Here is a 23,880-nt window from a genome sequence, read left to right as displayed (position 1 = left end):
TTCTGGAACCCTCTGCAAGAGAGAGAGAGTTAGGGAAGTAGAAGAAGAAACTCAAATCAGGCATTTTGCTAATAATTCTGAATAGAGATTCAACAAATAGAATACTACTGACGGTAATAGTTTACTTTTCTCCACATTCCCATTAGGAAATGGAAATATGAGTAGGAACACGTTCCAAAGGCTGGGCTCTGGGGAAGACGACGACTCTCATGTAGGGAGAGGTATAATTCTTGGTGCACTTTGTAAACAACTAACATTCAGCTGCTTTGGCTATGCCTAGGAATGACTGGTTAGTGAGGAAGGGAAGGAAGAAGACTTGAACCTGCTGTGGGATGCCCTGAACTACACTCCTAAGGCCCGGCAGGTATGGGGTGGGAAGGCTGAATCCAACGTGTTGCCATTAATTCAACTTAGAAGAACTGTTTCCGGCCCCTAGAGCCAATCCCAGGAAGGATTCTGTGGCCAGTCTGGCTCCATGTTCAAGTGCCTCTAACTCAGCCCACCGAAGTTAGCAAATTGTAAAATGTTCATCATTTCCTAGTTCTGTATTATCAAATGGAATTAGGAACATAAATAACAAGTAGCAAAACCCCGACCCTGCATAGAACTATCATCCTCTCAGCCCCCTCTGCGTAGGCCAATAAGTTTGGACAGTTTTTCACAGTTTTCAAGTTTCAGCGACTCGGCTTTCTCTTTCAGTCGTTCATCTCTGTACAATCCTGCCAAGTTTGTCAGCTCCGACTCTGAAAGATAAAAGAGGCAACCAATTCATCAAAAACACTCAAGCTCCTTTGTGTCATTTCAAATAGTTCTGAAATCAAAGTTCCTTTTACTTTATTTAATGTTTTCTCTTTCGATTAAATTTAAGGACCACTCATTTATTCAAGAAACACATATCAGGCAGCCATCCTCCACCAGGCGCTAAGGATTAAAGGACACCTGTGGGCCTGGAGTCCACCAGCATCTCTGCTCTACTATAAAAACACCAGACTCAGTTCTTATCAACAGAACATTTGGCACCAGATTTAGGAAGCGTGCATGTGTGCAGTAAGAGGAGACTGTTTCACAGTCTTCCTACGAATGGTATTCAGATGGCAGTTGGGAGAGAATGGACTCCAGTCGCCTGTTCCTGTCATCTGAAACAAAGACAGCTGCTTCATTCTTTCCCTTGTGTTGCTGGATCATAGCTCACACTCACTCACTGACACAGAGCCTGCTTCTGGTGGGTAGGCCTTCCATAGAAGGCCAGGTTGCCGGCAGCTTCCTTCATTCCCTCCCCACATGTGGGGTACCTAACTCAAAGACCAGAGGCAGCCAAACTCCTTTAAAAGTGAAATCATCTGGATCTGGTGACCGTTGTCTCCTTGACTAAATGAATTTCACTTTCTCTTAATGGTGGAGAAGGTCATTCTATTTTTAACCAGAATATAATCTCCGCAGTCTTCCCCAACTCAACAGTAGTGGCAGCCTCTATTTTTTATTGTTTCGTAAAGTTTCAGAAACAGCCTTGGGAGGAAAGACCTTAAAAGCACCTCCAGAGACATGCTGTGTATTCACAGGATGGCATGCTTGGATGGGCTGCGTCTCTTCCGAAAGCCCCCGACAGCAGGCAGCTACGCAATGTTTAAAGGACCATGCTTGTGAAAATGCTATTTTAATCATTTGGAAGTATGCTATCCATTCTTAATCATCTTGCTGACAGATTTTGTTTTTCTTGGTGGAGCCAGAGACACCTGTCTGATTAATCAGTGAACTGCCTGGAAACAGGAATTAATACTTAGACAGGGGGAACAATGGGCATTGGTTTCTGAATAAGCTTCTATCGACACAAAACACCGTCTGGCATTTCTGCTCACAATGATTCTATTTACACCAAGTAAGGCCCAAAGTGCAGATTAAGTGCAGGACTCCAGGGTGAGGGGTGGGTATGCATGAAAACCCTCCCCCTACAATGAGGGCTCAGAGCCTGGGCCCTAGCTCAGCAGTTGCTTGGCAAGCGGCGAGTCTCCTAGGCTTCAGAACAATGTGCTCTCTTCCCTTGCTGCGGGTGCCTGCAGTGCCTGCTAGCCACAGCTTGCCTTGGCACCGTCTCCTTGCAGGTGATGGGCTTCATGGAGGAACATGTGCTGCACCCAAATGAAAGCCCTCCGCTCCTATGTCCTGCCCAGAGGGCAGCACTAACTCATATTTCTCTGGCTCCTTTGGCTTGTGGGAGAACTGCTTAGGAGGCCTCTATAAAATCAGTCTGTCCCTTTGGTCCTCTGGAATCACACCGGTTACACCGGTGTTACACCGGTGTATGGGACAGCTTCTGTGGCTTTGCTTTTCCCTGAAATGATTTCTGTAGGTATTTTTTCTCCTTCCTTCTCATCTTTTTGTTTTTTGATTTCCTTAGGTTTTTTGCTCACAAAGCTTATCTAAATACCTCATTGCTTGAAATCTCACTCCAGAAAATGTCAGGGCTATTGATTCGTACTATTTTCTACATTGAAGACCACGGTAACAAGCTGGTGAAAGATAATTATGCATATGTGAATGCTTTTCTTAAAACATCACACTGCTTTTCATAAAGTTCATTGAAACTGTGTTTCAGTGCTCCAGAGCTTGAGACTCCTGCCCCAGAGCAACGACTTTGCACAAGGTTAGTGACTCAAAACAAACCATGTCCCAAACCCCCACCACCACGCTTAGAGAAACTTCTCTCCAAACTGCCAGTGAACCCTTTTGCTTTTCAATGAAGCAAAAGGTCAACTCAGTGACTATGTTATGTTTGACAGGTTTGGTTAATATTCAATAACTTCTAAGGGGAGAAAATCTTTGGGAGGGACAGGATTGAGAGAACATCTTTTCTTTGTAAAAGGTTTACTGTACCCTGAATGCCAGTATAATAGGTGGGCAGAGCACTGAGCCTTCAAGGTAAACTGACTCAGACAAGGTGCCAAGAGAATCAAGTCCCAGAACCTCTCCCGAGAACACTCTGTGCAAAAACCCAGATCAGAATCTTGATGGTGGAAGACCCCAACAGATCCCAGCCACCCTTATGATCCAGCCTAATGAGACAGCGCTGCATCCAGTCTAGCAAGGCCAGTCAAGGCCCGAACTCCACCAGGAACGAGGCACTTACTATGTGCCAGACACCGTGCTAAGCACCCCTTCCATTTTCTGTAATCCATAAAACCTCTCTAGGAAGAAGTTCATTTACCCCCATTACGGAGCCTAAGCTTCGACCCACTCTGCTCCCCTTCTCCAGGGCACAGAAAGAAGTGCTCCTCCGCCAGACAGAGCGAGGAGCTCAGCTCAGCTCAGCTGGGCCAGGAGGCGGCTCCTGCCCGTTACTTTTGCCCATCCCAGCCCACTGGCATGGCCACTTCCCCTGGCGTCAGGTTTATTTTCTAGACGCAGCTGTGAAGGAGAAAACAGGGCAATTAGTGTTCATAGTAAAAAATTACTCATAGAATTCACTCAGATTAAGCATTCTAAGGGAGAGCAGAGAAAAGAAATGAACAAAAGATTAAAAAAGACAATGGGTAACTTTGCTAAAACCGGTTTCGATTCGGTATTTTGCCAAGAGTGAACTTTGTTCTCAAGTGGGTTTATTTTTACCACCTCCAAGGGCTAAATTTAACCTTGTTGGCTGCACTTGCTGCTGGATCCGGAGGGCAGATGCTGCTTGTTCTCAAATGGCATTTGGGTTGTGTGGGGGCTACGGACAGTCACCGCCATCCTTAAATGCCAGAAATAGATTTTTAAGGGGTTTGTGCTGATAACCCCGGTTAGAACCTGTGGGTACATGCATCATGTTTACTCACTGGATTTTTATTTATACATCAAGAGTGCAAAAGCCCCGAAAATAGCCCTTGTGGGGGTGAGGGCAAACGTCTAGAGGCCGCCTTAGGTGCAATCCTTATTATGAGCTCCTTGGGTAGTTCCAGCTGGGGTATGTGTGCGGGTGTGTGTGTGTCTGAAGAATGTCAAATGCAGATTTTCATCCAGTTCTTGTAGAAAGCAACAAATTCAAAACCCTCCCAGGGCCCAAAACAAGGGGGGCTTTCAGGGCACACACTGTGGCCTTTACCAGATTTGGATCTACAAATATACGGCCTTTCAGTCTGAGGCCTTTGTCTTGATCCAAATTCTTTCCTGATTTTTGGAAACTTGTAGGATACTTCCTGAACCCTCAGACTTTTCAACAAAAAAAGCAACTTTCTCCTTTTGCTTAATTCCCCCTTATGCCCCAGAGTCATTGCCTACCATGCTCCTAATGCAGCTAAGAGTTCAGCTGGGCTTTGCCCTACGGATGTAGAGGGCAGAGACAAGGTCCCTAAGACCAGGGTTAGGACACTAACCCTGTTCTGTGAGTCCTAATCCTCAGCATTTTCATTGTTTTCCAGTCTTGAGACTCTTCTCTTCCAAAGACATTTGTTGAGCACCTGTTCTGAAATAAGGACTGGGCCAGGTTCTGGCGACACAAAATTCATAAGACATGGTTCTTGTCCTCAGACCCCACAGTCCAGTGCGGAGACTGACATGTACCTACAGAACACTAGCTCTGTGAGAGCAGCTCTGTGTCAAGGGGATGAGCAAAGTGCTTTGACAACACACAGGAAGGAGAGATTAACTCGGGGCGGGGCTGGGATGCATGAAGGGTCAGCTAGGGCTTAGCAGCACTGTGACTGAAGAGCTAATTTTATCAGACACTTTCAGATGTTTAATAATACCCAGTACTAAGGTTTTTAAAAAATGAGTTAGAGTTTGCTTTCAAAAAATTAACGAAGCCACATTTTATAAGAAAGTTACTAACAGTGCGTGTGTGTGTATAAGTCAAGTGGGATAAAAAGTGAATCTGTTGGCTGAGGAACAGGGCTACGCTTGCTACCAGCACTCCCCGTTAACACTCATTAGAGCTGTAAGCCAAGTGGCTGTTGCTGTTGCCCAAACTGTCTCCAGAGAGGGAAACAGAGTGGCAGGCCTGCCCACACCCACCCTCACTGAAGCAGCAGACCCAGGGAGGGTGGCTTTTGCTCTGTGTCCATAGCTGACAGGAGAGGGAGGGAGGGGGCATGTGTCTCAATAACAAAAACTTATAAACCTTTGGTCTAGCTCAAAAAGTTAGGCTGGATCAAACAGATTTCCCTCTTGGGAATGTGGTTGGAATTAGGAAAGTGGACCAAATCAGCTAGCAGCGAGAACTTACAGAGGAAGCTTGTGATAAAAGAAAAAGGGGCCAGTGATTGGTGGGACTGGAGAAATTGGAAGAGCAACCACAGAAGACAAGGTTATGAAGGAGGAGAGCCTGAAGAAGCAAAGGAAGGCAGATGCAGAGAGCGGAGCGGGAGCAGATGGGCAGAGAGAGGTAAAGGCTCAGAGACAGGAGGATACAGAGGCGTCTAGTGCTTCCAGCCTAAGTTCCTAAGATTTCCAACTCCTGGCTACACGTGTCCTGTCAATAAACGTCCCTTTTTTATAGTAGCCTGAATGGACCTCCGTCCTGACTCTGTTCACATAAACACGTGCAGCTCAAACAAGGAGAGAGGACTGATCAGGAAGCTGGGGGGTGCCGCAGGTTGGAAGCATGGCCCCCAGCGAAAGCCTCTTTAAGAGCATCTTACTTTGTTGTTTCTCCTTCCAGCAACTCGTCTGGATGTAGTCAATGTAATCCTTCTCTATCGTCTTCTCCAGCTCACGCAGAGATGCTCCCCTGTAGACCTTGTCAAAGTTTTTATCCACAAAGTAAGGCACCTGCAGGTTCTGGGTTTCTCTAGAAATGGTATAGCCCAAGGTCCTAAAACCGGGAGAGAAAGGCTCAGGTAAGTTTGTTATATTTGGCGGCATCACTCAGCACTGGCCTCACAGACAACGCGATCACAATGACCTCTGCATAGGGTAGAGGTAGATATCATGGTCTAAGGCACCTAATGTTGATAATTTCCCTAGCAAAGTAGTTAGTGTAATGTTGTTATTATTGCTCTTCCATGAGCATCTTCATGCTGTGGGTTCAGCCTCAGCTGAATTCTCTTAAAGGATTCCTCTCTTTTATGTGTTCTATGCTAAAAGTACAATGCTAATGTCCAAAATTCAATTCAGATATTGTGTAGGACCTAGGTAGTACTTGGTGCAACCGAGCAAATGCTGGTTGAATAAACTGTTACAGTAAACTATTTACAAATAAGCAATTAGCTCACACCCACCCAGCATCAATCTGTAGGACACAATAGAAAGTACTTCACACATAGCTAAGTGAGAACTGCAGCAACAACAACAACAACAAAAAAACCCCACAAGATTCCATTGATGCTTCTAGGCTACTTTTGTGGGTCTAAGGTCTCCAATGGTATCTGGTGCTTAGAAATATTGACAGGTCTGGGTTAACTAAATTTTAACCATAAAAAAGTATAGAAGGGAACTCAAATTCAAGGTAAAATAATGTAGCAGCAATGTGCAAGATGCAAGCTGATTTTACTCAAGCTGGACAAATTCTATCTCAAATGAGCTATACTTGACCTTTCCTCAGCCTCCTCCTTTGATCTCTCTCCTTCAGGAACTTGCTGAGTGTCCAAGAGCTCAGGCCATGACCACTCCCACCTCCCTCTGGGGAACCGTTAGCAGTTTCCTGACTGCCCCACTGGCCTGACAGGAAAGGAGGCAGTAGCACATGGAGAAACATGGGAAGTCGGGAAATGAGGGTTTCAGGCCGGTGTGATCTGATAGCAATGACCTATCTGTGAGTCTCAGATTTCCTCTCTGTGAAATGAGGATATTGACTTAGAAGGATACTTTTCAGTCTCCAGTGGTCACCAGCAAAGACTCTTCCTCCTAGGTATTGCCCAATGGACTGCATGTTTTAAGGTTTTTGTCCACTAAGCTATAATAATAAGTAATGGCTCATTTTCTCATTATTAATTTTTTAAAATAATGATTTTTGAACTTTAGCATGGACCAATAATAACCTGGAGTGCTTCTTCAAAGGCAGACGGCTGGCTCTCACCCTCATTTTTATCACCCTCACCAGTTTCTGGTTCAGTAAATAGAGACGAGGCCTAAGAGTCTGCATTTCAAACATGTTGCCAGTTGATGCTGATGGTCTGGGGACCAACTTTGAGAATTGAGTTCATTGAAATAATTAATGAAGAAATAAAAAATTCCTATCAGGGCTCATAATCTTCATGTAATACAAGCATTACAATGCATTTCTATATTTTCAGCAAAAGCAAAGAAATGTGATAGCTATGGTTTGATTATACGACCTTATCATAAATAAATGTCCTATTGCAATTCCTTAAATTTAAAATCAGTGATCTCAGCTACTATGTTCCCAGACCCACAGGAGTCCAGCAATCCTATCACAAGCTCAACAGATCCTTTTAACTTGAACACCGTATGATAAGGATTTAATCTGAACCTGGAGTTACTTTCTATTAATATTTCAGAAATCAGTTGTTGCTGTTCTGCAACTGACCAGATGATGTCGCTGTCAAACAAAGCAATCCATGTCCTGAGTACACAGAAAACTGTCTACAGTATTTTTGAGTCTATGCACTATTATTATTCAGCTGTTGGCTTTAAACACAAAACCATGTTTTCCACAACAAAAGGTAAAATAAAATGTTAGTTATGTACAAGAAAAAACTTCAAGTCTTTCACCATTCAGATTGTTAAGATTTATAAATATTTGACTTACGATTTGTAGAATAGACTATATGGGGGATTAGTAGCTAGCAGCTGAGTAATGACAGATATAATCACAATCACAAGAACTGGAAGTAACTGGATAAATGCAGAATACGTAGTCTGAAAAAGAAAAAATATCTGGTGTAAGTGTTCTTCATCAATATAAAGCTTATAGGAAATAGGATTGTTTTCCCAAAGAAAATACATAATACCAGTTTGCTGAGAGGTACCGAACAACTCTTTGTTCTTTCTGCTGAGAAAGCTAAAGGAGGCCCACCCACAATCTGATTGACACACAGTAATTCTCCTGCATTCCCCTTTTCTAAGACCAGTGAAGTAGACACCTCTGGGTGGGTCTGCCCAGACTGACTCCCATGGGGCCATGTTAGTATTGCCCAATACTGTATAACTTTGTTGCTTCGGCCACAGCTGAACAGACTAGGGGACAACTAACTCTAGCAGGGATAATCACATTCTCCCCACTCCTAGGAATTTGGGATTGTGATTCATCATCATTTACTGCTAGGCAGTCACTCAAATGAAGGACACATACTCTTAGGCACTGGGGTCTGGCTGTTTACAAGGGTAAGTAGAACAAGCAAGGCTGATTAGAGAGAACACAGCAGATGAAAAAGGGTGGGGAAACTGGAGACAATCTGGCCTCAACTAGTCATGGAGCGCAGTTGTGTGGGTGCCCGGCAGCACACATTCCTGGTTCCCATCTGTCGTGAGGTTGAGCTGTGCTTCTTACCCTTGAGCTTCATGATACCCCTTTGATCCATTACCTTAAACCCCCTTTAGTTTTGAATATTTTGAAGGTTAAAGATTTTATTTATTTACTTTTAGAGAGGGGAAGGGAAGGAGAAAGAGGGAGAGAAACATCAATCAGTTGCCTCTTGCACAAGCCCCAACTGGGGACCAAGCCCACAACCCAGGCATGTGCCCTGACAAGGAATCAACCTGCAACCTTTTGCTTTGTGGGACGACACCCAGCCAACTGAGCCACACCGGCCAGGGTGAAGGGGGTTCTTATTTTCTGCAGTCAAGAATACCTTGGTCAAGGTACCCCAAAGGGGAAATGATTTCCTGGGATAGCCACTAAAGAATGGGTGAGGAAGGGGATTACCCTTCTGGTCTATCTGGGCCAACTATCCAGGTCTTCTTACCACAGCTCCTGCCTTCCTAAAGCTCATTTCAGTAACAAACTTCAGTTTGAACTTCTTTTTTTTTAAAGATTTTATTTATTTATTTTTAGAGAGGGAAGGGAGAGAGAGAGAGAGAAACATCAATGTGCAGTTGCTGGGGGTCATGGCCTGCAACCCAGGCATGTGCCCTGACTGGGAATCGAACCTGCGATGCTTTGGTTCACAGCCCGTGCTCAATCCACTGAACTATGCCAGCCAGGGCTCAGTTTGAACTTCTAACACCAGATCATCTACCATAAAGGCCAGCTTAGTACAAGTGTTTATGAGCAGCATTTCACCTGTCCTCCCTACGTACCTGAGGTTTATCTTCTTCCTCCTCCTTCCGTGTCTGCATCCTCTCATGTCGGTGCCGCCGGTGGTAATAGTGGGCATCATCTGTCACATTGGAAAACATATGAATATTTCCTGAAAAAGAAAGAAAAACCCTTAGTATGGGATATGGTAAACTCTCCTTCCTTGCCTTTCCCAAGTTTCTTCCTCCAAATTAGGTTCTCTGAAGGCAGAATATTGTCCCATCTCACCCAGCAGAAAAATAAGACAATAGGTAAACCAAGTGAACTACCTGGAGATGGAATGTACTTAGCTCCCTGCCTTTGTTTAAATAGTCCTTTGTAACCAGTGAGTTCGAGAACTGTAAAAGCAATTAAAGAAAGAGCATTTGGGCCCTGAGTCCTGTCTGACATCCTATGTTTGCTTCCTTGCCCAATATCAGAATCTTTAGCAGCAACACATGAAATTCAACTTACTTCCTGGGCATTTAATTATCCCAATTTCCAACTTGCTGAGGGTGCTTTTCTAACTTTTATCTTTCTATAGCTGTTATTTTGCAATAATAATAATAATAGGCATTTTGCTACTAATTTATAAAGAACTTAAAAATATCTACTCCTCACAGCAGCCCTGTGAGGTAGGTATTATTAACCCCATTTTTCAGGTAAAGAAACAGAATAAAAGAGACTAAGTTATTTGGTTAGAATCACGCAGAGTTGGAGGCTGGAGAGTTGCCTCAAATGCAAGTTCACCTGATTCCAAATTCTTGCTGTTTTCACCATACTCTTTTTTTTTTTTTTTATGACAATTCTGGGATACTAACCTGTAGGAAAGTGTCCTCCAAAGAAGACATTGAATAGCTCTTCCGGAGTGATGTCAGCTTCAAAGTCCCTGTAATAATCATAAGGTCTGGCTCGAGGGGCAGTGAAAGTCACCTGTTCATCTCCATATTCATCATAGCGGAGTCTCTTGTCAGGATTGCTAAGCACAGCAAAGGCATTTCCTATTGCTGCAAACAAACAGAAAAGCACATGAATACATAGTCTTGGCTGTAGCTGAAGGTGATCACAGTAGCAGCAATGAAGAGCCTGGAGTTGACTGGTGCTGGGCAGCTTCACAGGGACCTAGAGAGGTGCTTGGGCTTAGAAAATTCACCAAAGTGCTTGCCCTTGAAATTTTGCATGATCTAGTTAGAAAAGCCAGAAACAACACTGGACTCCAGATGAACTAAGAACTACTGTTTTCATTCATAAAAATGTGTTCTTATTTCACTTGAGAGCAATAGTTTATGGTTGGGAATAGTTCATACATTAAGTATTGGTGTTCTAATTTGAAGTTTAGAAACAATTTTCTGAAGAAAATAATCAGTAAAATTATTGTTTGGCTAGAAGCAAAGTCCTTACTCACCACAATCTTTTTCAGCTTCCTTTAGAAAATGGTCTTTAGAACTCTGGCTGGTGTGGCTCAGTAGAGTGAGTGCCTGCCTGTGAACCAAAGTGTCACCAGTTCAATTCCCAGTCAGGGCACATGCCTGGGTTGCAGGCCAGGTCCCCAGGAGGGGGAGCATGAGAGGCAACCATACACTGATGTTTCTCTCCCTTTCTTTCTCCCTCCCTTTCCCTCTTTCTAACAATAAATAAATAAAATCTTAAAAAAAGAAAGTGGTCTTTAGAAATCAAGAAATGTATCTCTAATGTCTCAATGAAAGATCAAAGACTGAATAGATTACAAATGTCATCATCACCTCTCCTCCCTATTTGTCCAATTTATTTCAAACATATAATCCATACCTCCAATTAAATACCCCCCGAATCTTTTAAAGGTATCCCCACCCCTATCTCTGATTCAGTCAACACTATCAGAAACACAGAAAGAGCAGTACTTTATGATTCTTTTACCAGGGGAATTGTTGAATGTTTACAGCAATAAAACAGCTAAGCAAACAAACAAACAAACAAAAACCCTAAATAGAGTTGCTTAAACATTCACATCCCTTGAAATCGGGCAAATACATGAAAGCAATGGTATCAGTCTGTGAGAATCTGTACATGAGGAATGTGGGTTTCCTGTGTGTTTCTCTGTAGAAACCGTGGGGAGAACCAGATTCACCATGGCACATCATCTGAGGTAAATGGTGACTTTTTAAAATTTCTCAGATCCATCATTTTTTTACTTTTGAAAATTTCAAATCTATAGACGAGTTGAAAAAATAGTACAATAAACACATGTATACCCTTTACCTTGACTCACCAATTGTTAGCATTTTGACACTTTGCTTCCTTCAATTCTCTATACATACATAAATACATATAATACATTTTTATTTCTTTTGCTGAGCCATTTGAAAGTAGGCTGCAAATATTATAACACTTTACCCCTAATATTTCAACATGCATCTCCTAAAAAGAAAGACATTCTTCACCCTGACTGGTGTGGCACAGTGGATTGAGTGCCAGCCTGTGAGCCCAAAGGTTGCTGGTTCGATTCCCAGTCAGGGCACATGCCTGGGTTGTGGGCCAGGTCCCTGGACACATGCAACAGGCAACCAATTCAACGTTTCTCTCACACAACCATGTTTCCCTCTCTGTCTTCCTCCCTTCCCTTCTCTCTAAAAAAGAATAAATAAAAGACCTTCCCCTACACCATTATGACAGCTAAGAAAATGAACATTAATTATCACCCAGTCAAGGTTTACCATATATTTTGCACTTGGTTTCATATCTCTTTAGTTTCTTTTATTTATTTACTTATTTATAAGATCTTATTTATTTATTTTTAGAGAGAGTGGTAGGGAGAAAAACATCAATGTGAAAGAGAAACATTGATCAGTTGCCTCTCACATACCTTCAACTGAAGACCTAGCTGGCAATCCAGGCATGTGCCCTGACTGGGAATCAAACCAGCAACCTTTTGGTTCACAGGCTAGTGCTCAATCCACTGAGCCACACCAGCCAGCACTCTTTAGTTTCTTTTAATCTAGACTAGTCTCTCCAACTTTTTTGCTTTATGTTATATTAAATTTTTTGAAGAGTAGTTCAGTGTTTTTTTTGTAGAATGTCCCATATTTTGATTGTTTCTTCAATATTATATTCAGGTCAAACATTTTGGCAACATACTATACCACATTATGTAAGACTGTTTCAGTATTGGTGATGTTGGATCATTTGATTAAAGTGATGACAGCTAGGCATCTCCATTATAAAGGAATCTCCCCGTTTGTAATCAATAAGTATTCTGTGGGGTGATACTTGACACCATGTAAATATCCTATTCAACAACCAACTATCACACAATGGTTTTAGCATTGATAATTGTTGTCTGAATCAATGACTTCACTGAGGGTGAAGCTCTTAAGTAAGATTTTATTTGTGTGTTGGGTCCAAAATATTTTTAAAAATTTAATCCTTACCCAAGGATATGTATACTGATTTTAGAGAGAGAGGGAGGGGGAGAGCGAGAGCGAGAGCGAGAGAGATGTATGTGAGAGAAACACCTCTGATCAGTTGCTTCCCATATGCGCCCCAACCATGGATTGAACCTGCATCCTAGGTATGTGCCCTGACTGGTAATCACACCTGCAGACTTTTGGTGGACCAGATGGATGCTCCAACCAACCAAGGCACCTGGCTAGGACTCGAAATATTTTTTAAGAATATATTTCTGGCTCTTTCTGGCTCCGGCTGCCGCTGCGAGAGGAACTCCAGCCATGTCTGCCCACTTGCAATGGATGGACATCCGGAACTGCTCCAGTTTCCTGATCAAGAGGAACAAGCAGACGTACAGCACCGAACCCAATAATCTTAAGGCCCGCAACTCCTTTCACTACAAGGGGCTGATTCACCGCAAGACGGTGGGTGTGAAGCCAGCGGCCGATGGCAAAGGTGTGGTGGTCGTCATGAAGCGGAGATCTGGCCAACGAAAGCTGGCCACCTCCTACGTGCGGACCACCATCAACGAGAACGCCCTGGCCACCCTGAGCAGCATCCGGCACATGATCCACAAGAACAAGTACCGCCCAGGCCTGTGCATTGCGGCCATCCGCAGGGCCAGCGCCATCTCGCACAGCCAGAAGCCCGTGATGGTGAAGAAGTGGGCCCGCTCCACCAAGAGCTCCTGAGCACCCCCTCCCCCCAGAGCAATAAAGGTATCAGCTAGCTTTCTTCGGGGGAAAAAAAAAAGATATTTCTGAAAGTACCATGGAAATCAATGGAAAAAAGATTAGACAGGTTTCTCACATGAACATGTTGGGTGCTAACAGAAGCTTAATGAACGAAGGGTCCTATGGTTGGAGAAGTTCAGGAATGCTGTCTAGGTCCTGCTTGCAAGCGGCCAATAGCCTGTAAGTTCCACAAAAGGAATCACGTTTGTTTTACTCACCGTGGCTCCTGGCACATAGATCTTCCACAAATATTTGCTGAACCAATAGGTAAGTGGTCCCAAAAGGTATTATAGAGAAACAAAATATTTTTTTCCAAAAGAAATTAAGGTGATGTGAATGAAGACAGGAGGGAGCTAGGCTGATAATCACTATTTAAGAGGTGTGGCAAGGAAAAAATCCCTGCTATGGCTTCATAAAACAGTTACAGGAGAGGCTGAAAACAGGGTGTTATGACTGATCATCACAAGAAGGGCAGAATTAAGCATTAGTTCAGGGTCAGACCTTTGAAAGCATCTGTTGCTCCAGGAGCACAGTTCTTGTCAGGGTGAAATTTCAGGGCGAGTTTTCGGTAAGCTTTCTTAAGCTCTTCATCACTGGCATCTCGAGAAACTCCCAGAATTTCATAGTAATTTCTGCATTTCTTGATCCTAAAAACACACATCAGAAACATAAATGTCTACAAAGGCCCCTTTTATACAATTAAATACAAAGTAGTATACTGATCTTCCTTCTAGTTTGTGAGCCCCAAAACAAACCTAGAAGAAAATTGCCAAACACATGAATGAAACATTTAAAGTCATTAACAATGTCCTTCCACTGAGAGTGTAATGTCTTTCAAAGTAGTTTCACATCTGATATTTCACTCTTTCTATGTTCCTACAGGTAGCAGACAGAGCAAGTGTGCTAACCCACCCTGTCAAGGTGCAGGCTCAGGTCCTGAGAGTTGAACCACAGCCAGCAGAGCTAGAAGGAATACCTGTCCACTCTATTTGTTTATTATTTTCCCTTTCTCTCTCTTTATTCCTAAAGCCATCTTTTTAAACTTTGTTTTTAAAGTTAATCTGAGTATATACCCATGATAGGAGAAAAATATCCAACAGTACTAAACTGTATGCAGTAAAAACATTTTCCACTCCCCCATTCCCTGTCCCCAAGGCCCCCACTCCAAGGGCAGCCGCTGTTAGAAGTTTTCCTCGAACCCTATGCCCAGAGTGAGAGTACATGTACAGGGGCACTTCTATTTTTTTTTTTTTAACCTAATGGCAGGTCTTAGGTACTTATAATCACCTTTCTACATCTTGTTTTTTTTTTTAATTAACAATTTATCTTAGAGATTGATCCATAACAAATAGAGATGAGAAGTATAGGAAAAGAGTTTAGAGTGGCAGTTCTGAATCTTCTGATCTCAGAAATATTTTATACTCTTAAAAGCTTTTGTTCATGTGAGTTATATCTATCAATATTTACCATAGTGGAATAAAAACAAAAAAATTTAAAACACAGCATGATGACATAATTACATATCAGGTAGCTTTTCAAAAACTCCACTGTACAATCCTGAAAGCATAATAATGAAAAAGCAAATAATGTGCTTGTATTACTATGAAAAGTTTAAAACTTGCAGATCCCCCAAAAGGGTCTTGGAGTTCCCAAACCACACTCTGAGAACTGCTGAACTAGAGCATGAACTGGGGAGTCAAAATGCCTTGACTGGGATCTGATCTTGCTGTGTAGTTGACCTCTGTGCCTCAGGGTTGTCTTCTGAAGTGGGCTAATAATGACAACTGTTTTCACCGAGTTGTTACTATTAAATGAAGAACTCATCACAGTGCTCGATACTCTTCTGTCTCTCCCTCTCTCCTCTATAAAGTACTTGTTTAATAACAGCTTTATTAAGCTATAATTCACATATTGCAAAGTTCACTCTTAAAATGTACAATTCAGTGGTTTTTAAAGTATATTCAGAGTTGTGCACCCCTCACCACTATCTAGTTCCAGAACATTCTCATCACCCCATAAAGAAACCCAGTACTCATTAATAGTCATCCCTCACTCTCCCACTCCCCAGCCTCTGGCAACCACTACTCTACTTCCTGTCTCTATAAATTTGCCTATTCAGGACATTTTATATATAGGGAATATACAATATGTGGCCTTTTGTGTCTGGCTTTCTTTACTAGCATAATGTTCAAGGTTCATTCATATTGTAGCATGTAATTGTATTTATTCCTTTTTATTACCGAAAAGTATTCATTGTACGGACATTCCCCACTTTGTTCATCCATTCATCAGTTAATGGATTATTCCAGGTTGTTTCCATTTGGGGGGCATTATGAATAATGCTGTATGAACATTCATGTATAGGTTTTTGTGTGGAGATATATTTTTATTTCTCTTGGTATATTCCTAGTAGTGGGTTGCTAGGTCATATTCTATGGTTACTCTTCTGAGGAAATGCCATATTTTCCAAACTGGCTGTACCATTTTATATTCCTGCAAGTAATGTACAAGGGTTCCAATTTCTCCACATTCTCATTAATACTTGTTATTGTCCATCTTTTTTATTATAGCCATCCCAGTGAATACAAGATAATACGGTATCTCATTGTGACTTTGATTTGCATTTTCCTCATGACTAATGATACTGAGCAACTTTTCATGTGCATATTGGCCATTTGTCTGTCTTCTTTGGAGGAATACCTATTCAGATCATTTGCCCATTTTTCTTTTATTATCTTTTAAAGATTTTATATATATTGACTTCCGGCAAGATGGAGGAATAGGTGGACGCACTGTGCCTCCTCGCACAACCAAGATTGGAACAACAATAATTTACAGATAGAATAACACTCGGAACTGATAGAGGATTTATCTGAATGGAAGTCGGACAGCCAAGAAGTTGAAGTAGACCCGTGCATCCAGACTGGTAGGGGACGACGAGCCGGGTGGGTGCGGGGCTGGCGCGGGTCGGCGGCACACGGAGGTTGGGAAGGATTTGCCGCGAAATCATCACGACAGCCATCCAGGGCACAAGAACGCAGCGGGGGTCCCTGAGTGCGCAAGCTGCGGCTGGCGGACCCATTGAGGCAGCGATTGTGGACCAGGGTAGAGCTCGCAGCCCAGGATCCCAGAGAAGGGTCTGAGCCCAGGAGAACGGATCTGCCATCATTGTTCCCTCCCGTCCCGCTCCCGCCCCCGCCCCCACATATAACGTCACAATCTAGCGACTGGGGTGCCCAGCCCCGTGAACACCTAAGGCTCCACCCCCCACCGTAACAAGAGCGACCAGACCAAAAAGGAGAGAGACAGGGAAAGACATAAGATATGTTTCCAACAGAACAGATCAGTCCCCCCAGGACTCATCCTTTTGAGCGACCAAGAAATAGCCAATCTATCAGATGCACAGTTCAAAACACTGGTGATCAGAAAGCTCACGGAATTGGTTGATTCTGGGTGCAATTTAGATGAAAGGATGCAGGTTACCATAAAAGAGATGCAGGAAGATACACGGAGGAGAGCCAATAGAGACAGGAAGGAATCTGAGTCTCAAAACAATACAGTGGACCAGAAGGAAGATAGAATCAACCAAGCAGGAAAGCATGATGAAATAAGAATTCAAAAAATCTAGGAAAAGCTTAAGAGCATCCAGGATACCTTTAAACGTTCCAACATCCGAATTATAGGGGTACCAGAAAGGGAAGGGGAAAAGCAACAAATTGAGCACGTATTTGAACAAATAATAAAGGAGAACTTCCCCAATCTGGCAAAGGGAACAGTCTTCCAAGAAATCCAAGAAGCTCAGAGAGCCCCAAAGAAGTTGGACCCAAGAAGAAACACACCAAGGCACATCATAATTACATTAGCCAAGGTAAAAACGAAGGAGAGAATCCTAGAAGCAGCAAGAGATAAGGGGACAGTCACCTACAAAGGAGTTCCCATCAGACTGTCAGCTGATTTCTCCAAAAAGACCTTACAGGCAAGAAGGGGCTGGAAAGAAATATTCCAAGTCATGAAAGACAAGGACCTACATCCCAGATTGCTCTATCCAGCAAAGCTCTCATTTAGAATGGAAGGGAAGATAAAGTGCTTTTCAGATAAGGTCAAGTTAAAGGAGTTCATCATCACCAAGCCCTTATTTTATGAAATGCTAAAGGGACTTATCTAAGAAAAGAAGATAAAGAAAAAGACATGTATAGTAAAAGGACAGCAAACTCACAATTATTAACAGCCACACCTAAAGCAAAACCAAAAGAAACTAAGTAAACAACTAGAACAGGAACAGAACCACAGAAATGGAGGGCACATGGAGAGCTAGCAGCAGGGGGGTGGGAGGAGGAGAGAGGGGGAAAAGGTATAGAGAATAAGTAGCATAGAATGTAGGTTGAAAATAGTTAGGGGGAGGGCAAGAATAGTACAGGAAATGTAGAAGCTAAAGAACTCACAAGTATGACACATGGACATGAACTAAAGGGGGGGAATGTGGGTGGGAGAGGGGGTACAGGGTGGAGGGGAGAGAAGGGGGGAAATGGGACAACTGTAATAGCATAATCAATAAAATATATTTTTAAAAAAGATTTTATATATATTTTTTAGAGAGATGGGAAGGGAAGGAGAAAAAGAGGAAGAGAAATACCAATGTGCGAAAGATTCATTTGCCTCTTGCATGCCCCAACTGGGGACCTGGCCCACAGCCCAGGCACATGCTTGACTGGGAATTGAACTGGTGACCTTTCAGTTTGCAGGCCGGCACTGAATCCACTGAGCCATACCAGCCAGGGTGTCATTTCCCCATTTTTCAAGTGGACTGTCTATTATTGAGTTGTAAGAGTACTTTGCATGTTCTAGATATAAGTCCCTTATCAGATATATAATTTGAAAATATTTTCTCCTGTACTGTGGGTTGATTTTTCACTTCCTTGATGTTATCTTTTGAAGTACAAAAGTTTTAAATTTTTATAATATCCACTTTATCTATTATTTTTTTGCTTGTGCTTTGGGTGTCATGTCAAGAATCATCGCCTAATCCAATGTCACAAAGACTTACGCTTATGTTTTCTTCTAACAGTTTTATAGTTTTAGCCCTTACATTTAGGACTTACATTAGGTCTTTGAGTTAATTTTTGTATCTGTGTGAGGAAAGGGTCCAAGTTCATTCTTTTGTATATGGCTACTCAGTTGTTCCAACATTTGTTAAAGACGATTCTTCACCCCATTAAATTGTCTTGGTGCTCTTGTCAAAAATCAATTGTCGGCCCTAGCTGGTGTAGTTCAGTGGATTGAGTGCAGGCTGAGAACCAAAGTGTTGCAGGTTCTATTCCCAGTCAGGGCACATGCCTGGGTTGCAGGCCACGGCCCCCAGTGATCACACATTGATGCTTCTCTCTCTCTCTCTTTCTCCCTCCCTTCCCTCTCTAAAAATAAATAAATAAAATCTTAGAAAAAATCAATTGTCCATAAATATAAAAGGTTATTTATGGACTCTCAAAATTCCATTCCATAGATCTACATGGCTATCCTATCCTAGTCTACACTGTCTTCATTACTGTAACTTTGTAGTAAGCTTTGAAATTGGAAAATGTGAATCCTCCAACTTTATTCTTTTTCAAGACTGTTTTGGCTGTTCTGGTCCCTTGCGTTTCCATATGAATTTTAGCAACATCTTGTCAATTTCTGCAAAGAGCAACTGGGAATTTGATAGGGATGTGTGAAATCTGTTGATCAATTTGGTGAGTATTACATATTACCAATAATATGCCTTAGAATCCATAAACACAGGCTATCTTCATATTTATTTAGATATTTAATTTCTTTTAATCAAGTTTTGTAGTTTTCAAGGTACAGTTTTACTCCTGTTAAATTTATTGCTAAGCATTTTATTTTTTTTAAGGTGTTATAAATGAAACTTTTTTTTTTAATTGTTTTCTTGTCCATTTTGGATTATTCATTGCTATTGTATACAGAGACAATGATTTTTGTATATTGACCTTATACTTTGCAACTTTGATGAAGTAATTTATTATTTCTAATAGCTTCTGTTTGTGTGTATGTGTGTATATATTCCTTAGGATTTTCTATACTAGATCATATCACCTGTGAATACAGTTTTACTTCTTCTTTCCAATCTGGATGAATTCTATTTCTTTTTGTTCCCTAACTGCCCTGGCTTGGGCCTCTAATACAATGTTCAACAGAAGTGGCTAGAGTGAACATGCTTGTCTTGTTCCTGTCCTGTTTCTGATCTTGGAACACACTGCATTGTTCACCATTAAGTATGATGCTAGCTGTGGATTATTTGTAGATGGCCTTTACCAGGTTGAGGAAGTGCCCCTCTATTTGTACTGTGTGGAGTGGTGTTGTTATGAAAGTGTTAGATGTTTTTTTAAAGATAGGTCAAGAGAGGGAGAAAGAGAGGGAGAGAAACATGGATCTGTGAGAAAAACATCCATCAGTTGCCTCTTGCACACTTCCAATTTTGTCAATATTTAAAAAAACCCCGCCTTGGTTGGCGTAGCTCAGTGGATTGAGCACAGGCTGCGAACCAAAGTGTTGCAGGTTCGATTCCCAGTCAGGGTACATGCCTGGGTTGCAGGCCATGACCCCCAGCAACCGCACATTGATATTTCTCTCTCTCTGTCTATCTCTCTCCCTTCCCTCTCTAAAAATAAATAAATTTTTAAAAAAATTAATTAAAAAAAACAAGCTTTTGGTCTTGTTGCCTTTATCCTCTATTTCATTTATTTTTACTCTGTATTATTTCCTTCATTCTGTTTGCTTGGATTTAATTTGCTCTTCTTGTTTTAGTTTGTTAAGGTAGAAGACCCGTAAGTTATTGAGTGTATATAAGAATATATATAAATATTTATAGCCATAAATTTCCTTCTAAATATTGTTGTAGTTTCATTCCATACATTTCAGTATTGTATATTTTCATTGCCAATCATCTCAAAGTATTTTCAAATTTTCCTTGTGATTTCCTCTGTGACCTATTTGTTATTTAGGAATATGTTGTTTAATTTTCACATTTGTGAATGTTACAACTTTCCTTCTGTTGTTCATTTCAGAGAACATACACTGTATGGTTTTAATCCTTCTAAATTTATTGAGGCTTGTTTTATGACCTAACATATGGTCTATCCTGGACAATGTTCCATGTATACTTGAGAAGACTATATATTCTGCTGCTTTGGGGTAGAATGTTGTATAGATGTCTGTTATATCTAGTTGATTTTCCCTGCCTCTCTTACAGTAGAAGCAGGACAGATATCTCAGATTACACCCTACTACTCGACTTCTACTAGTCCTGCCCCTAATGCTAAGAAGCTATTTTGCTTTAATAACAACAACAACAGCAACAACAACAGTCAATACTTATATAGCAAATTGTCTGTGCCAGGCACTCTACATAAAATCACTCAACTAATCCCACCTCAGGCTCACCTTTGAACCCCAAGCAGCTGCTCTTCAGTGTAAGTGGCATTCCCCTCACCCTGCCAGGTCTGATTCCACTCATTCTCAGACTTCTTTTCCTTTTGTGCCTTCATGCAGTTACAGCAGCCACAGGGGTCATGAGTTTCACGAGGTCTGTCCTCTGCGTATTTGTTTCTTCTAACTGCATCAATGTAAGCTGCAAAGCAACAGTCACTCCGTTAGTCCTCAATCTGACCTGCGAATCAATTTTGCTACCTGCCTAACCTATCTGGGAGGCTGCTTGTAGGCAGGAGAGCTGAGTGTGAGGGTCAGGCTACTGACATCATGATGACTTTTAAGCATCCACAAAACAAATAAACACCTTCCTTGAGAAAACAATACTGAAAATATGGAAGCAACCATGAAATACTTATAATTCCAGAAACATGAAGCCATACCTAATAATGTCCATCATACCTACAGTGGTCAGTCATCAAATAATTTTGGCTCAGAGCTAGAAAAGGTGCTCAAGAGGTGTCTGCCCAATACCTAGCCTTTAGTGCAATGCAGGGGGAAGGCCTAGTTTTCTATGGTGCATGGTCAGAAGTGATATTGCTCATAAAATAACTTTTTTGTTGCAATGCCTCCCACCACTAAGATTTAAAGAAGAGATGAATTCAATTCTTTCTAAGCTAACAGTAATTAGAACTAATATGTACAAGACACTGGTTGGATAGATCAAGGAGAGGTATGGGTAAGATCTACTCCTGACCATAAGAGTGTTACAGTTTAAAGGGAGAGAATTTAATTAATCTTAACACCTACGGAATGTAAAGAGGGCCATAGCAACCCAGTCAAAGAAGGCAGAGTACTCATGTCCCATCTGGAGGATATGGAACATATTTTTAAAACATTCTTTTCCTGCCATGGCTGGTGTGGCTCAGTGGCTTGAGCATGGGCTGTGAACCAAAGAGTCACAGGTTCGATTCCCAGTCAGGGCACATGCCCTGGTTGTGGGCCGAGTCCCCAGAGAGGGCCACGTGAGAGACAACCACACACTGATGTTTCTCTCCCTCTCTTTCTCTCTCCCTTCCTCTCTAAAAATAAATATATAGAATATTAAAAAGAAAACATTCTTCTCCTGCTTAACATCCCTTAGTGACTACACATTGCTCCTTGTCCAGATTTCTTACCATGGGTCCAGGCTGTCTCCTGCCTCATTTCACCACATGCTCCTTTGCAGTCTATGCTTTAGCCAGTCCAAGCTCTGTGACCAGCAATGCTTTCCCTTCTCTCTGCTCCTTCTGCCCACCACATTCCTCCTGCAAGGCACTAACTACAATGCATTCTTTATGTCATCATTGTAACACTGTCTCCATAAGGCCTCCTCTGACATCCAGGCTGTGTTGGCTGCCTTGTCAGTGTGGTTTCCAAAAGTGGACCTTACTGTGTATAGCCCAGGACTTATTGACCCTGCTTTGTAATTGACTGTTTACCTGTCAAACTCCCTCAGTGAACTAAGAGTTCTGTGATCTCTGGGGCCCACGCCTGTCAAATTCCTGCTGCAAGATCAGCATAATGCAGGGTACATAATAGGTATTGGATCAATACTCTTTGCCTGACTGTAGGATGGAAAAAAACGGCCTGTCCGTCCTGGTGTGGGCTGCAGCGACAAGACCAAACCGAGACCAAGGATCAGGTGGCCCAGGTTGGTAGCGAGCATAAGGGGCCGGGTTAAGTAAACTGCGGGAGACCGCATTGCCCCGCTGACCCTTTGGCCACCCTGGTGCGGGCGGAGTCTGATTGCCCAGAGGACCCTGGGCGGGGCCGGGCCGGGCCGGGCCGGGCCGGGGCGGGGCTGGGGGCCGGAGGCTACGAGGCATCACAGATGACTCTGGGCTCCGGGCCTCTTTCTCCGCTTGAGCCAGCGTTCTCAGTTTTGGGATCCCGGCCCCTGCCCTGAATGGTCCACCACCTCCTCATTTGGAACCCTGCTCAGGCTCAACATGTCATAGGCCTGCATTCTTCACCTCAAGCCCAGGATCTCAGCTCTCGGGCACCTTCTAGGGCCCCATCCCTGATCGCTCCCAAACCCCACTCTGTCCCACCCTATGGCCAGGACCTGGTACCTTCCGTCCAGCGCTCCCCGCTGCCCAGAGTAGCTGCCATTTCTGGTTCCCAGTCAGCAGGTCAGCCGAGCCTCTCCGGCGCCTGAGGCTAAAAAAGATGAGGGGGGGCCTGGGGGAGGGGGCAAGAAGCGTGGGGCATGCTGGTCATTGTAGTCCAACCCATTGAAGCAGCGGGACATTGGACTACAACTTCCGGCAGTCTCCGCGAAAGGGACAGTTGGAGATGCAGTGGAGTAAGGGGCTCTTCCTTTGGAAGCGAGGCCTGTAGAGGTGCGTTGTTGCTAGTTGACTGCTGCGCGGCTAGTGGCTCACAGCAGGAAACTGTGACCACTGTGGGCAGCGCTGTTCTTCTTCTGAAGAATGGGGATAGTGGCTTCGTCCCCGCCTAACACTGGGGACATTCAAGGAGGCGCGATGATACCCTGCCTGGGAAAGCCTTTGCAAACTATGGGCTAGAGTGTGACAGTATGACTGTTTTTCTCCTCAGGGAGGTCGTTTCAAAATATACAAGAATGCCCTCTGGTCCGGTAACTCAATTGATTAAAGCGTGGTCCCATACGCCAAGGTTTTGGGTTTCATCCTCCTTCAGGGAACAAACAAGAATCAACCAATGATTGCATAAATGGGGAAGTCGATCTCTCTCTCTCTCTCTCTGTCTCTCTCTCTCTTTGAGATCGATAAATAATAAAAAATATATATATATACACTAACGCCTGTTAGGAGACTCAGAGACAGGTTTTGGGGATGCTGAACCCAACCCTGGGAAGTTAAGAGCCATGAAAAGTAGAAAAGTGGGGTAAATTTATGTGGATAGAGGGCAGTCTGGGTCTACCCCTCCTCCCTCAGCCCTTCAGGCACAGCGTCATTAGAGGAACCACTGGAGGTCAGGGGTGGAGAAAGAAAAATAGGGCAGGTGCATATTACAGCTGGCATTGCAGCCCCTGTCTTCGTTTTCTTTATCTTCCATCTCATCCTACTCCAGGACCCTTCTGAGACCTTTCTCATCTCTTACCCCAGTAGTTTCCTTAGTCCATTCCCTTTT

The 23,880-nt window shown here is 42.9% G+C and overlaps 2 protein-coding genes across 2 annotated transcripts; one reads left to right on the top strand and one right to left on the bottom strand.

Annotated features, from left to right (window-relative positions):
• Window positions 1-530: 530 nt before the first annotated feature.
• DNAJC18 (DnaJ heat shock protein family (Hsp40) member C18) lies at window positions 531-22,935 on the bottom strand. Its single transcript, XM_045830211.1, has 8 exons — window positions 22,839-22,935; window positions 20,740-20,926; window positions 13,804-13,949; window positions 9,967-10,152; window positions 9,169-9,278; window positions 7,679-7,788; window positions 5,610-5,782; window positions 531-743 (listed from the first exon to the last, which is right to left on the bottom strand). The coding sequence occupies exons 1-8, from the start codon at window positions 22,876-22,878 to the stop codon at window positions 619-621; spliced, it is 1,077 nt and encodes a 358-aa protein (XP_045686167.1). The 5' UTR covers window positions 22,879-22,935; the 3' UTR covers window positions 531-618.
• Window positions 12,733-13,260, top strand: LOC123813224 (60S ribosomal protein L28-like). Its single transcript, XM_045830214.1, has one exon. The coding sequence runs from the start codon at window positions 12,850-12,852 to the stop codon at window positions 13,258-13,260; it is 411 nt and encodes a 136-aa protein (XP_045686170.1). The 5' UTR covers window positions 12,733-12,849.
• Window positions 22,936-23,880: the final 945 nt, after the last annotated feature.

Source organism: Phyllostomus hastatus, unplaced genomic scaffold (assembly GCF_019186645.2).
Source record: "Phyllostomus hastatus isolate PE091 unplaced genomic scaffold, TTU_PhHast_1.1 phas_contig_150, whole genome shotgun sequence".
Classification (NCBI taxonomy): Eukaryota; Metazoa; Chordata; class Mammalia; order Chiroptera; family Phyllostomidae; genus Phyllostomus; species Phyllostomus hastatus.
This window is presented reverse-complemented; position numbering and strand designations above follow the sequence as displayed.